General features: G+C 35.4%; 1 protein-coding gene across 1 annotated transcript; it reads left to right on the top strand.

Moving 5' to 3' along the window:
- Positions 1-669: 669 nt before the first annotated feature.
- On the top strand, positions 670-3,639 carry LOC113227461 (leucine-rich repeat extensin-like protein 6). The gene is made up of 2 exons (XM_026460399.1): positions 670-726; positions 3,202-3,639. The coding sequence occupies exons 1-2, from the start codon at positions 702-704 to the stop codon at positions 3,588-3,590; spliced, it is 414 nt and encodes a 137-aa protein (XP_026316184.1). The 5' UTR covers positions 670-701; the 3' UTR covers positions 3,591-3,639.
- Positions 3,640-15,839: the final 12,200 nt, after the last annotated feature.

Here is a 15,839-nt window from a genome sequence, read left to right as displayed (position 1 = left end):
GTGACTATTTTTGTAACAATAAGCATTATTTATGATACATATTATAATGGTACGGATATAAAATCATTTACGTAAGTACCTAAAAGTACGCCTTGAACTCAACTAACTTAATATCTCTTCTAGACCTTTTGAATAGAATTACATTAAGTGTTTTTTGTCTATTTAAAGCATGCTTTACATGAAAATGACGACAGATTTGAACTAAAGAAAAAAATTTATTCACTTGTATCATTGACCTCTTGTATAATTTTTTTTTTCTAAGATATTTGAATAATACAAGGTTTAGGGTACAATTCCGCTTAGTCAGCCATATCGTTTGTGAAATGAAATATGCCAATAAATTCGTAAAAAAACATAAAATTATTTATAAAAAAATTCCAACAGGATCAGAATCTAATCTAAAAACTTTGTTTTGTTATACAAAAACAAGTCAAAGTATTTGAAGCAGTGTTTTTTTCTCAATATTTGTTATAAACAAATTAAGCACACGCATATTTCTCATTTACGTTGATATTATTAGGATCATGATATAAGTGCTATAAAAATAATCAAAGCCACTCGCTTCAATGGTTTAGTTACAGTCTTGATTAAAAAAATAATGATTTTTTAAATACCGTAGCTAAAATGTACCTCATTTTATTTACTATATAAATGAGGTGAAAAATATTTCATTTGTGTGTGTAGTTGATTGAAAAAGGCACATGATGAAGGTGCTCACGTTAATTGGTAAGTTTATAAAATCGGTTTTTAACCTAAATCACTTAGGGTTAGAGTGGTTATTTCCGACTCTCCTGCCGCCTGCGGGTACGCTCTCATCCAAACTCCCTTTCATAGTTCGCTGGACACGGAAGGTAAATGCTAATAAGTCCCTTATCACACGGTGACCATAAAAACTAATGTTTAAATTTGTAAGTGAGAGGTGAAGGATCTTAAGGGCGCTTCAAATTAGACACTCATAGAAGCGCCGCAGCCGCGCCTCACTAATTTTCATACAATGTTTAGAGGCGCAGCTGCAGTGCCACAGTTGTGACACTGCATCGCTTCTATACGCTAATTTGATGGCATCCTTAAGGTTTTTAACTTGTAACCTACAGATTTAAGAAAGTGGCACGTGCACCACTTTTTAACCGACTTCAAAAAAAGTTCTCAATTCGACTGTATCTTTTTATGTATGTTACGCGATCACTCTGGCGTTTGTGGACCGATTTGTTGTAAAGAGGGTACCTCAGTTCCATTTAAATTTGAAGAAAATATTCCACCTCTAAGGGTGGCAAACTAGCGGACGAATCCGGTTTCGCGCATTTTCCGGTAACCGATTTCAATAAAACTTGGTAAATAGATGTCATTCCACAAACTTTTGAGGTTGGTTTTTCTTTACAAAAAATTACAATTATGTAGACTTGATATTGTATGGAAATCAGTAGTGGTGTGGCTGTAGCGCCACAGACGCGCCACTGTAGCGCTTCTACTAGCGCCTGATGTGAAGGCGCCTTTAGTTCATATTTTTGCATTAACTATTAATAAATTAAGATTGCTTTACAAATACTAATAATCACGAAATGGTAAAAGACATTAAGCCCTAACGCTGTTTATTTTTTATTTGTCGTTGATATTGATTTAAAATGCCTAATTAAGAGCCTCATTCTCTTTAAAACGCTCTGTGGTAAAAATTACTATTTCACAATTGATTATCTTTATCTCTCGCCTACAGAAATATATGCATACCTAGCCATTTAATAACTTCTGGCACAAATTGCTAAGGCGTGAATTGCTAATTAATAAGTTTGCCTACGGTACGATTAAATTGGCGACTGTCTCCGTAGATATACAGCAAAACCAAGTTTGGTCATTTTAAAAAGTATTAATACTGCTCATTACAGGCACATGAGACTTGTCAACTTATGTCTCAGGGTGACGGGCGCAGTGGGAGTGTCCCTCAGATCTTTGCGGTTTAAAGTTGTGAGTGACACTGCAACTGTTATAAACATGTCGCTTTCCACCATGCACACGACTTATTCGTCTCATCATTTGGAATCATAAAAAAATGTATCTTAACCATTGACTTACAATTATATGGACGTCGGGTCCGCGCTAAAAAGTGTCCGCACTTGTAAGGCGCTAAAATCGTATACAGAGCGCCAAACTCCGCTTTAGTCTTCATTTGTTCGACTGACAGCGCGATACTGCGATGACATTACAATTTAAATTTCGAATAGGTTGACTTGGGACATTTTTTTCGTGGTTTTTGTATTAGACCCGTCGTCCATTTATTTGTAAGTCAATGATCTTAACAGAAAAATTATTACAACTTTGATGTCCAAATTACTTTTATTTATTTATTAAGGATTTACAAAACATGTACAAACGAATGGTCAACTAATAAATACTGTGTTGGTTCACTTACACGTTGCCACGACATGTGCTTATGCTTGGTGTAAGATTATAACAGCTTAGTTGGGAGAGCGATTGCCCCGGTTTGGCGAAAAAGTCGCTGGTTCGAGTCCAGCCGAATCAAAGGAAATTTTCTTTGTGTTTGTTCGATCTTTATATCAATCATCATCACCATTATGGTCAGCCAACATCAACCCACTGCCGGGCATAGGCCTCTTCTTTATTGCGCCAATATTTTCCCGCTCCCGGTTCCCGGAAATCTGACGATATCGTCAGACCATCGGGCTAGTGGTCTGCCCACTGGTCTTTTTGCTCCTCATCCTTTGCCTTGCTCTTTTGTCACCATTCCGTGACTGCTTTGGTCCATCGTCCGTCTTCTAGTCCAGCCAAATGTCCCGCCCACCTTTACCTAACATATATCAATAATAAGAACAAACTAGTGAAATATTTCCACAAAAAAATTAATCATCATAGTAAAAACATCATTCAATAAAATAAATAAGATAGTAAATAAATAAATATAAGACAACATCACATACGTCCTCTGATCCCCAAGTAAGTAACTAAAGCACTTGTGTTATCTAAATCGGAAACAACAACGGTACTACCAACACCCAGACCCGAGACAATATACAAAAATTTGTTTTCTACATTGACCCGGCCGGGAATCGAATCCAGGACCTCATAGATGACGACACCATGAACATCAAGTGTGCAAGTCACTCGACCACGGAGGTCGTCGAATAGATAGTAATAATTGACTACTTACAAAACCGTTTACTTACTAATTAATATCTTTTTATTTTCCAGTGTCATTATTCATCCTAATATCAAGATCGGATGCAAGCACTTGGTATCCCCCTGTGTGTGGTTGCAAACCGGACATAACACCAATCTGCGCAAACAATGGAAAAACTTACAGCAGCGTATGCGAAATGAAGTGCGATTACAATTATGTCGGCTTGCAGATGGTTAGCTATGGACCTTGCGAAGATAACAGTCCTATACCTATCCCCGTAAACGTATATCCGCCGCCATACCAACCAGACCAGTATTATCCGATTCCACCTCCACCACGTCCGTCTCCACCACCGCCATCACCGCGTCCAGTTAATGTAATTTATTATCCGCAAAACGTGCCAGGTTCCATAGGAGCATCTCGACCTCTTGCGGGAAGCGCACCTCCACATCGAAAATAAACTATTGGAAATAGATTTGTACACGTCATAGTAGATGGATTTGGCTTCACATTTGATCTGTTTTCTAATACAATTTTAAAGAATTTTGGGCTCTGTAATGTGGAAATTAATAAAAAATTTCAAAATTATTAAGTTTTTTGTTACGTAGAGCCTAATCAAGGGAATATTAAAATGTTTTCTATTTTTTAACGAACTTCAAAAAAAAGGAAGGGGTGACAACCTCCTTCGATCGTATTTTACGATACAACTGCCAATATTAAACGTGAAAACTGACTTCTATGATTCTTTTTTGTTGGAAAGAGGGCACGTCTGTAGTGATACCATTCAAATAAAAAAAAAATATTCCACATATAAGGATGGTAAATTAGGGAATGAATCTGGTTTATTGGATTTCACCCACTTTCCAATAACCGCAGTAGAGCTCCTTGTGAAAGAGTTCGTCCAGGGAAGTACTGCCACCTTACCTATTTCTGCCGCCAAGCAGTAATGTTAGCTAATGTCTCAGGGTGACAGGCGCATTTGCAGTGCCCCTCAGATCTTTGCGATTTAAAGCTCTGAGTGGCACTGCAACTGTTACGGACAGTCGTGTAGCTTACATTAGGCGCACGACTTGTTCGTCTCGTCACTTTATACTATAATAATCTCAGTACAGAGTACTAAAAAAGCCGACCTCAAAAGTACGTGGAATTACGTCTATTTACCAAGTTTTATTGAAATATCCCCTAGTTCGCCCCTATACAGGACTTGACACAGGAGATAATAAAAATCGGTTCTCACTACTCAAAATACATTGAGAGAAAAACGCCTTGAATTGGAGAATAGCAAAATCAACCACTAAAATAATTGCTCTTTAAGTAAAATTTAGGCGCTATTTATAAAAATGAATCTTCATGCGTGAACAGCCACCCTTAGAGGTGGATGATTTTCTTCAAAATAAAATGGTACCACTATGGAGGTACCCTCTTTCTAACAAAAATTTTGAAGTCGGTAAAAAAAAAGTTCTAATTTGATGCATTCCTTCAAGTCAACAAAAATCAATTCCTAAATATATTTACAACTTCATTGAATAAAAACCTGCTTTTAGAATTTGGTGTACAGAGTAGGGGATATCCTTGAAGACCTACGAAAAAACTTAGTTTCACGTAAAAAAAAACAGTATTTCATGTTCTGCTAAATTTTTAATCGTCGGCTTAGTGCATGAAGTCATTAATTGCCATGTAATTTATATGGCGATTAATGACTTCTTGCAATAAGCCGACATTATGTACTTCTTTTTCTTATCCTATCAATGGCATACTCTGTAAGGATATGTTCATTTGACAAGCGTTCAACGCGCGTTAGGTTTGTGAATAGTGTACGTATGGCGGGCGCTTTTCGGGCGTTGAACGCGTATCACCACTGTTTCAGTGCAAGGTTATTAGTCGAAGATGGACGTGGAAACAGCTATATGTTTGTGGATTTTATATCAATTGCAAAACACGTCGCACCGCGTCCAAACGCGCGCTCATGTGAACGGCAGTACGACAAACCTATGGACTGGCGTTAGCGCGGCGTTGAGTGCGCGTTGGCGGCTTACATGTGACCACATACAGCGATTTACGTACAAAATTCGGTAAATTGTAAGCGCGTCAGTGAAACACCAGTTGAACGCTCGCCATGTGAACATGCTCTAAGGTTTGCCGTAGTGCTGTTCACATGAGCGCGCGTTTTCGACGCGGCGAGACGTGTTTTGCAATTGAAATTGAATTTTTTTCTAGAAATGGGTACAGAAGATTTTAATACGGATTTATTCAACGCGCGCTCAATGCTCGAAAGCGCCCGTCATGTGTACGCTATTCAAAAACTTAATGCGCGTTGAACGCAAGTTGAACGCTTGTCGTGTGAACATACCCTTATTGCTTGCCATCGTGGTGGAAGAATTTGCCAATCAGTATAAGGTACTAGCTGAGCTTAGGGTGCAAGGCTTCTTCCATGCACCCCAATTTTGTGTTATGGCGGCACTTCACGTGGTTACTTGTATTCGCTATTGAGTGTTTGATATACTTGGAAACATATTTGACTTACAGGCAAACATGCAAACACTCACAAACACATGGAGCTAAATAAGGACTTAAAATAATAAATATGACCATAGTGTAGACGGTTTATTTGCATATTTGCCTATTTGGCTCCTTTGATGTGCGTTGAGAACCAGACCAAAACAAACCAGCGCGCGGTTACGCGAGTTTTGTGTTGGCTGTATTTGTCGAATAGGCAAACAAGGCAAATGCTTTGTTATACATGCTATCTACACATACTGATTGTTTGCCAAATACAACAAATACGCAAATACGAATAGCCATATGAAGTGCCACAATGAAGCGTATGAAATATAATAATGTTCTATATAAATTGTACTCCTTTTCTTAAATGTTATTCTAGTTACAGGCGCAACGTGTTGACCACTTCCGTGGTAGAGTGGCTTACACACTGGTTTTCATATTGTCGCCATCTCTGAGGTCCCGGGTTCGATCCCCAGCCCGATCAGGACAAAAAGAATCCAGGGTAGAAAAACAGTTTTTTATATTGTCTCTGGTCTGGGTGTGTGTGGTATCGTCGTTGCTTCAGATTTCAACACAAGTACTTTAGCTACAAACTTTGGGAACAGAGCAACGTATGTAATGTTGTCTAATATTTAATGACATAAAGGTTAGGTCTTAAAATCTATATCTTAACTATATTTAATTAAGATTTTTTAAGGTATTTTAAGTTATTGTGTATTCACAATACATATCATCATGTATGTCTCCTATTGGGATAGAAAGAGATTTTGAAGTTCTACCCGCTACACTTCCCACTTCTTTCGCGTTCCTTCAAAGTCAAAGTCAAATAATCTTTAATTCATCGGTAAGCAAATTACATTAGAAATTGTCATATTGATTAAACTCTACTGCTCATTCGTAAGGCAGATTTCCCTGAGTAGAAGAGCTAGAAACTCCAGGGGTTTCTCTTTGTAAATATACTTGAAACAACTTAGATAGAGAATACCTTAAAAGGGCTAAACGGCTCACTACCAAGGATTTTTTGTCATCCAAGTACGCAGAAGTTGTATAATAACCTTTAGTATAAAGTTTTTGTTCAAACTCAACATCCGTCTTTTCAAGCACGTATTATTCTTGGTACTTTTAACCAAGATTAAATACATTGTTATCAAATGATTTTAGGGCTTTAGAAATGCAATACATATGAAATTAATCTCAGACCGTGTCAGAAGCGTTATTAGTTACGGCAAATAAAGAAGGCAATAATTTAAAGAAAATTAAAATAAAGACATCCGTTTATTTCCTAGTGTGATTTATGGAATAAATATATTTATACACATAGTTGTTTAATAGTGCGACGATGAGGATGTTAACTATATTGAGTAAGTTATTTAGTAATCGATTTCAAAAAGGAGGTGGTTCTCAATTTGACTGTTTTTTTTGTGTTTATTAAGCGGTTTCTCCGACATTTCTAAACCGATTTCGATTATTCTTTTTTTGACGGAGAGGAGGTAACTTCAGTAGTAGTCTCATTAACATGTGAAGAAAATTAGGGGATTTTTTTATAATATCAAGTGACGGGACAAACAAGTGGCGCGCTTAGGGGCAAGCGACACACCTATCCAGTTGCAGTGCCGCTCAGAGCTTTAAATCGCAAAGATCTTTGGGGCTCTACCACTGCGCCCGTCACATTCAGACATAAGTACACAAGTCCATGTGCCCGTAACTTCACCAGCACCCTTAGCCTTCCAAATCGGAACGCAGTATTGCTCACATTACTGCTTGGCAGCAGAAATAGATAAGGTGGCATTACTTCCCTAAACTCGGGTGTATGCGGTTTATTGGATATTTGTTCCTAACCTCCTGAGGTGTCATGTACATCAAAATGTACTTCTATATATTATGTGAATTGATCCAGACCCAGACAATGGTCACGCAAACGGCCAGTGTACATTAGAATAAAAATATCGCATTCAAATTTAGCGCTGTACCTATATTCTAAGTAACCCTAGGGTATCTTCAAAAATTCGTTTATCATACAAAATTGAGAGCATACCTACTTGCTTGGGCTTGAAACAATGTAATTAGAAGTATATTTAAAGCTATCAGCGCAAAAATGGTGTAACCCCATGAAATACATAAAGAAGATGAAGAAGAATGAGGGTTTTAGAATTAACCAAATAATTTTATAAATAATAATCATATGTGACCAATATCGTCTTATTTAAGAGCTAGACTCTTGTCGGTGTAGCCTTCTCCATTCCTCACGGTTCATAGCCGGTTCTATGACCTCTTTATAGCTGTTCACTTTGATCTTCTTTTTATTTGCGTACTATACGCCATTTTCGGTTTTTCTCTTTTTCTTTTATGACCAAAACATAATTATTAAATTAAATAATAAATATTAGACAACATCACAAACATACGTCGCTCTGATCCCAAAGTAAGTAACTAAAGAACTTGTGTTATGCAAATCGGAAACAACGACACGGTGCTACAAACATCCAGATCCGAGAAAATATAGTAAAGTTAATTTCTACACTGACCCGACCGGGGATCGAACCCGGGACCTTTGAGATGGCTACACCACGAAAACTAGTATGCAAGCCACTCGATCACGGGATCGTAAAAAAAAAATTAAATGTGTCTTACACCAACTTTTGTGCCGGTAGCCTCATTTAGTACATTTTAATGTACTTTGGAGTTTAGCGCTTTTCCCATTGTAGTTCGCTTAGGAGGTAAGTAGAGCTCACAATTACACTCCCGGATATGTAATTCGAGCCACCTTACATTTTTACTTTTACTGCCTCCGTGGCTGAACGGTTACTATGCTGAACTACCTTCCAGAGGTCCCGGGTTTGATTTTCAAGCCTCCTAGAAGGCAAATTGTAATACATTGCCCTTTCAATGAATTTGTGAGATTATGAAAACGACTGTCATTTAACAAAGGATTTTAAACTTCATTTATTAAAATCGTGTATACTTAACGCATGTGACAAGGGAAGCACGTTAGCGCGTATTTGCCTCTCTCAGATCCGGAATATCAGGTTCTATCTTTTGGAGACACTCCAATTTGCATTTGACAAGAACTTTCAAATATGAAAAACTTAGAATTTTGACAGAAAAAATATTTACATACTTAGTTGAATTAAGAATTATGAAATCCTTTTTAATTTTTAAATTTAACTGCCTTACCTTGTTGCGAGGTTACCATGCTGGACTGTCACGCAGAGGTCTCAGGTTCTATTTCCGGGCCGGGAGAAATACTTGCATGGCGTACATTTCTTTCTTTATGTATGTCCCGCGATACTGGGTTTATCTAGCGCGGGGCTATGAGTGTGTGTGTTATTTGTTTATATTTTTATTCTTAAAGGGCAAGTATACAAAAATATTGTTACTATCTAACAAAAAATGTCTCCGGTTTTACAAATTCAAATTTTCAACAACGACATTATGAAATTAGCGTTTAGGATACCAGTTTTAAAATTGTATAACAATTTTTGATTTCTCTTATTTTTTTATTTATTTATTTAACATGCATTTCAATATTCATTTGCAAATACTCCTAGTATAGTAAAAACCAAATTAACTGGTTTAACTAAATACTGTTGAATTCGTCTCTAACCACTTACATAATTTCTACATACCAAAAAATTAAACCACACTAGTAATCAATCTAAAACAAATGGGTAAATTATTAAAAAATAAACTAATTTTTACACGGAAGTACAAAAAACGATCGTATTGGGGTAGAAAACAAGCTAGCATGATCAATAAAATACTTTTAAACTTGGGGTATTTAAGTAGTAATAAAAATGCAAGGTGGTTCGAATTGTGTGTCCGGAAGTGTATTTGGAACAAAGCATTACGTTTTGTCTCCTTTTCAGTTTATTATCTAATTACTTGAATACTTCAAAACGTTACTACGTAACGTAACGTTAAAACGTTACGTTAGTAATGTAACATTAAAACGTTACATTACTCGTGGATGATACTGTTTAAAGTGTTTTTTTATTAAGTTTTTTTTCGTCAATTTCAAAACTTAAAGAGCGATGTCTATAAATAATAATTCGTAAGTAATTTCCTATTTTGAAATATTATTGGAAAAATTAAATAATTTTTTTCCTCGAAATCGAAACCGCGTATGTTTGGTTTTTTCATACAACCCAACGTTTCGGGCAATTCCCATAGTCATGGATGATAAATTAGTCGTTAGTTTGTTTGAAACTACAAATAGTCGAGCTTAATAAAAAAAAAGTCCTTCACTAATTGTTACTTAGTAATTTTGTTGGTCAGTAATTGTTACTTCTTTATGATACCAAGTGACGGGACAGCGTCCGTGGTAAGCGACACGTCGGTCCATATCAGTTGCAGTGCCAGTCAGAGCTTTAAATCCCATAGATCTAAGGGGCATTGCCACCGTGCCCGTCACGGACAAGTCCCATGTGCCTGTAATTTCACCAGCACCCTTACCCTTCAAAGCCGGAACGCAGTAACGCTCACATTACTGCTTGGCGGCAGAAATAGGTAAGGTCACAGTAGTTCCCAGGAAGAACTCTTTCACAAGGAGCTCTACTGCTACTAAACAGCTACAAAAGGTAAAAAAATAAATTGTATGTTCTGGATAAGAAATTCTCAATTGACCACCAGGTGGCGTGATGTCGTTGTTCCTATGCCCAATATACCTGCATGCTATTGCTCCTATCGAGTCGGGCTCATTGGAAGAGAACGATACCAACGTTTCTGACATAAATATGGTTCCATTAATGCGGCGGTTTTTGGTGACGGACCCAACTCCTAGTGACATCGTAAAAAGGTTATTGATCACACGAATAACAGATAATCGTGGTTTGTATGTATCTTATTTTTTTATTATACACTAGACAAACCGTTCATTAGTGTACTAAGGTCACTTCTGTAAAATGACTACTTTGCAGGAGAGAGTAAAGATTCGGCCAAGGAAATTAGTAGATAGCTTTTTGTGCTTAAATAGGATAGTTATATAGTTTTCATATAATTATAGTAGTATACATAGTTTTTATATAATTTGTTTTATGTACTTCGTATTATTTTTATGACTTTCATGAAATAAAAGCACTTTTGACGTATGATAATGACCGGGTTTATTGTACCAATAGCTTGAGCTGATTAGAAGCATTTAAACCATTTAGTTTTACACACATAACATAAACATAATTAGAGAAATGAGAAAGAAATAAGTTTTTTTATACAATTTACAAAATTAATTAACAGAAATAATTATAAAAAAAATATTAAATAAAAAGAATAAACTATGTGTGAGACGGACACGAGCTCAGGAAAATGTTGAAATCAGTTTGCAACGATTTCAACCCTGATTTTCAGCCCGACTCCGTCATGGCAGCTCTACGTGGTTGATCACATACATAAATCGCAAACAGACATCAATTGAAGACGAAATGATTGATGAAAATATTAATAATAATGATAATAAGGAAATGAAAAGAAATGAAAATTTATTTTCATTTCATATGCCTATCTCTCAACCTAAGCACAGGATTACATGCACAGGATTATATGCACAGCATATGCTTAATGGTATAATTCGTACCTTGATCCTATTCTTCTCCTCATCACGCGCTCCAATCCTTTTGAGAGTATGTGAAAATTTTAATTTTTACAACTTTACAAGCAATTTAGAATTTTATAACCAGTTATTGACTAATTTCGTTCGTAGAATCTTTTAAACCTCTCTCCTGGAAAGTTGTGATTTTGCAGATGTTGCATTATTGCACCAAGAGCGTTTTAAGTAGATGGTTGTTCATAACATAGGTGCATTATGTATTTGTAATAAAAATGATAGTGGAATAGAGACCCTATTCTCCGGAAATTACAAACATAGATATCTTTATTTACTATAATCAACACATATATACGTCCTATTGCTGGGCACGGGTCTCCTTTCAAACGAGGGTTTAGACCATAGTCCGCGCTGGCTCAATGCGGGTTGGGGACTTCACACATTTTACGAGGGCTGTGAACCTTCTTCAACGTGCAGGTTTCATCACGAGGTTTTCCTACACCGAAAAGCTCATAAATTTTTCGCACATAAATTACAAGGAATTCAGAGATTCGAACCCGCGACCCTCTGCTTGAGAGGCAGTAGGTCGAACCATTACGCTACCACGAGTTTTATCACTCATATATGATTACAATAAAGGTCAACATCCACAGTTAAGCTAAGGACAGTTATACGCAAAATTACTAATGGCTACCACACTAAACCCTGACAGAAACCTTGTATCATGGGAGCCAGGTCTTACGATTTAATACGATTGGACAAGTAACAACGGATGGTGTGCAATAATTAATTAAAAGCATTATTACAAATTATTATTAAAAATTTATTAAAAATATATGCCGAGTAATACAAGTAATGAAATGTAATTTTTTTCAGCGCCTTTGTCAATAATAAGCATATGAAGTGCAGGAACTTTCGAAGAAATCCGGTTATGTATCACCGCTGCAAACTGCTAGCGGTCCTACGACAGCACGCACAGAACAAGTTGCTATCACGTTTAATTGAAGACCAAGAACCTAGAGCATTTTCAATAATCACTTACCCAATAAATATATAATATACAGATATTCCCTAGTCATCAAGTATATAACCAGAAATAGAGACGAAATAAGGGCCATCCATCCCTGTCAACTCATCAGTGAAATGGTACCTACTCATATCACTTTTAAATATAAACTCTCGTTTGCGCTGAAATCATAAATAAGAAAGCTGAAATAGTACAGCGCCAACAACTGACCTGTGTGTACGATATTCCAAAAATATTCTGTATTTATTGTAATAAAGATAATATCTTTAACAATGGGGGGTGTTCCATTCGGTGATGTGGGAAAAACAGCAAAACAAACGGAAACACATTTCATCGGTAAATAAATTATGAAATTTTTCAATTTTCGTCCATTATAGCAAAGCTCAAGTTAAACTGGTCGATATGAAGTGAAACAATTGACGACACCCGTCAATTGCTTCGCATTGGGGCTGGCCAATCGGAGCGCAAATTATTGTCACCGTTATGATATGGCAGAATAGTTTTCAAACAAATTAAATAACATTTCGTCTCTATTTCTGGTTATATACTCAATGTCCCTAGCAAATTGTTGAGTTTCAATTTCCAGTCTTCTTTTTGATTTCTGTCAATTCCACGTAGAATTTCGAGTGACTCGGCTCAGTAACAATGCGGCAGCGTGTCAAGTACAATGAACTATGGAAATTTGTGTCACTGACGCTGATATGACATTGACGGTGTGTTCCACTCAAATAGTCTACCGTACAATACTTCAAAAGTGCATTATACTGACGCTTTGACGGGAATTGACGCATTATTCACAAGTCCAATTTAAAAATCTCACCCAGTTCTACGTCGAAGAGAAGCTCATCATGATAATAGTAAAGATATTGCTATTAAAATTAATTGAATTGGTATGGTTGGACGAACTTATATAGTTAATTACTCTAATGACAATATGCCGAAGATAAGCTATTTCTTCACGGTTCAGTCTAACAAATTTGCTATCGAAGTTAATTGAATTTATATGGATGGACGAACTCAAGCAATTAGTTTTAATCATAATATCTTCGTTTCTTTTTCTTTTGTGATTTAATTTTAACCCATTCCAAACATTCAAAACCCAAACAAGGCACACGACGAAACGAATAGACATTTATTTGCATTACAGACTTTTTAACCAACTTCATTAATCGACTTCAAAAAAGGAAGAGATTCTTAAGCATGACTCTTCTTTTGTTGGAAAGATCAGTATTGGTCGCATTTAAATTTGATGAAAATATTCCATCTCCAAGGGTGGCAAACTAGGGTATGAATCCGGTTTACGGTTCGCTGACTTTCCTTTAACAGATTTCAACAAAACATGGCAAGTACGTGTAATTATATTTAAAAAAACCCGATAAGCAAACTTTTGAGGTTTAATAAAAACGTTATAATTATTCAAAAAACTATCACTATTTACAAATTATTTACTATGGAGTGTAATAATAGGTGGGGTTGTGTGACACATCGTTATGTATTTCCGAGAGTTGGGAACGGTTAAACATTCCACGGGTTGACTAAACCCGTGATTATGGAGCCAATTCGTGACGTTGAAGCCATTTCGTGATTATGGAGCCAACTCAAACATTAATAAAAAATAGTAAGTGTGTTAAGAATCTTCTAGTAATTATTTATTTGTATAAGTATACTTTATATTTGCAATATATTTAATCTAATGAACAAACATTTATTTGGCACTTAATAAACGAAACAATAAATTAAATGTAGAAAAATAGAAAAGAAAAAGCCTTCTGGGTATGATGCCTCAGGTTACTAGGGGCACTCGACGAAGTTTTTTACTTATAAACCTTTCTACTTATAAATTTTAATATAGTATTATCAAAAGAAAAATATGTTAATTTTTATGCCTTTTAATTGAATACAGAAAAAGGGTTTTAAAATTTATCTTAAGTAATGAATAATTTAGATTTGATCGATTGTTCAAATTTGAAAGAAAAGAAAATTGTGTCATAATTAATCATCTCACTATTTTGACGAAAGTAATTTCAAGCACGGAAATAAAACTATTTGTTTTTGGATCTAAACGTATATTTGCTTTTTCAAACAAACCATCGTTTCTGCCCCTTTACAGGTCCCAGGGTCATGGCTGATTGACTAATTTTAAGTTAGTTACGGGATAAAGTTATTTCATTATTAAATTTATAATCGTACCGTTGGTAGAATAAAGCCATACGTCGCACCTTTAGAAAGAAAGTGACTTAACTCAAAAATAGTTTATCCGCTCACGCGATATATGCAGCCGTAGACGCATACCACACCTAGAGGTGCGCGTGATGATTTTATACCGATTTATCGGATATCGAAGTTATAAAAGGTAAAAGAACTAATATTAATTGCTATTTCGGTAACTACTCTAGCAAACCATAAAGTTTTTAATGCCTGGGTCTGTCATTTAAAAAAATAAACAACTTCAAAAATACGTCACGGCAATCGTGAGTGTTATTGTTTGGGCTGGTGATTTCGGTGTTTATTTATTGAAAACATACCGTAAATAGCGTTTTTTAGTTTACCCTGAATATAAATGTTTATAAACTATACTTTAAGGAGTAATTTCATGGTAAACGTTAGAACCACTCAAACGGAATATTATCATATTTATCCAAGTACACCAAAAATTTCATTAGTGCTTTTTAAGTGCAGGATTTACGGTGTATTACTGCATTATATTTGAGATGTTTTTGTTGGTAGTACGGAGGATACTTATTTAGCAATGCAGAATAATAATTTTTATTTATAAAAACTTGTATTTAAACTGAATGCGTTTTATAATTTGCGAAACCAAATAGCCGCCATTTTGCGGTAGGAGGAGCGCATCGCGTGAGCGGTTATACCGTAAAGCGACTTTATAACTCATTGTTCATAAGGTTGTAAAAAATCAGATCCAATAAACAGAAACATTGTTTGAAGTAATGTAATTGAATATTTTGTCATTATTTTCCAGGACTAAATAATGTGAAAATGTCACAAGTTCTAATCCTATTTTGTGTATTCTGAAAAAATTAAATTTTAGGTTTGGTCACTTTCTATGCGATGTGATCTTACGTCAAAAGTGCTTTTATCGATTCGATACCTTCAATGAACACTATGCCAACTTAATTTTTTGGTCATCTGTTTTCATTTCCTTTTTTTTTTACAAAATCGTTGTTTTTTTTTAAAATTTGTTTTGTCTTTATTTTTTTGTTCACGAATACACATTTTTATGTTTTTTATTGAAAAATTAGTAAATAAAAGAAAGCTGTTTACGTTAAAAACAGAAAATGACCATAAAATTAAGTTGGCATAGTGTTCATTGAAGGTGTCGAATCAGAATAATACAAACTGCATGAAACAAATTACGTATATCGCACATGACAACTAACATAATATTATTCCAAAATTGCTTCAAGTTACTCGTATATTAATATTACTATTTAATTTTAAAGCGACAGTGTTGTCCTGTCACTTTGAAATTAAATCGTACACGAATGACATATAAATATAGCGAAATTTTAGAGATTAATTATTAATAAGATAAAATATAATATTACTTTTATTATTATTATTTTGACATAATACTATGTTAGTTGTCAAGTGCGATATGTGAAATTTTATAACTCCTAAGT

The sequence above is a fragment of the Hyposmocoma kahamanoa genome, unplaced genomic scaffold (assembly GCF_003589595.1).
Source record: "Hyposmocoma kahamanoa isolate Upper Pololo Valley unplaced genomic scaffold, ASM358959v1 210, whole genome shotgun sequence".
Classification (NCBI taxonomy): domain Eukaryota; kingdom Metazoa; phylum Arthropoda; class Insecta; order Lepidoptera; family Cosmopterigidae; genus Hyposmocoma; species Hyposmocoma kahamanoa.
The sequence above is the reverse complement of the archived record's forward strand: the minus strand, read 5'-3'. Positions and strand labels throughout refer to the sequence as shown.

Coding starts and splice junctions, on each gene's coding strand:
- LOC113227461 (XM_026460399.1), top strand. CDS start 702: ATGATGAAGGTGCTCACGTTAATTG. Junction 727..3,201: donor GAAGGTGCTCACGTTAATTG/GTAAGTTTATAA, acceptor TTTATTTTCCAG/TGTCATTATTCATCCTAATA.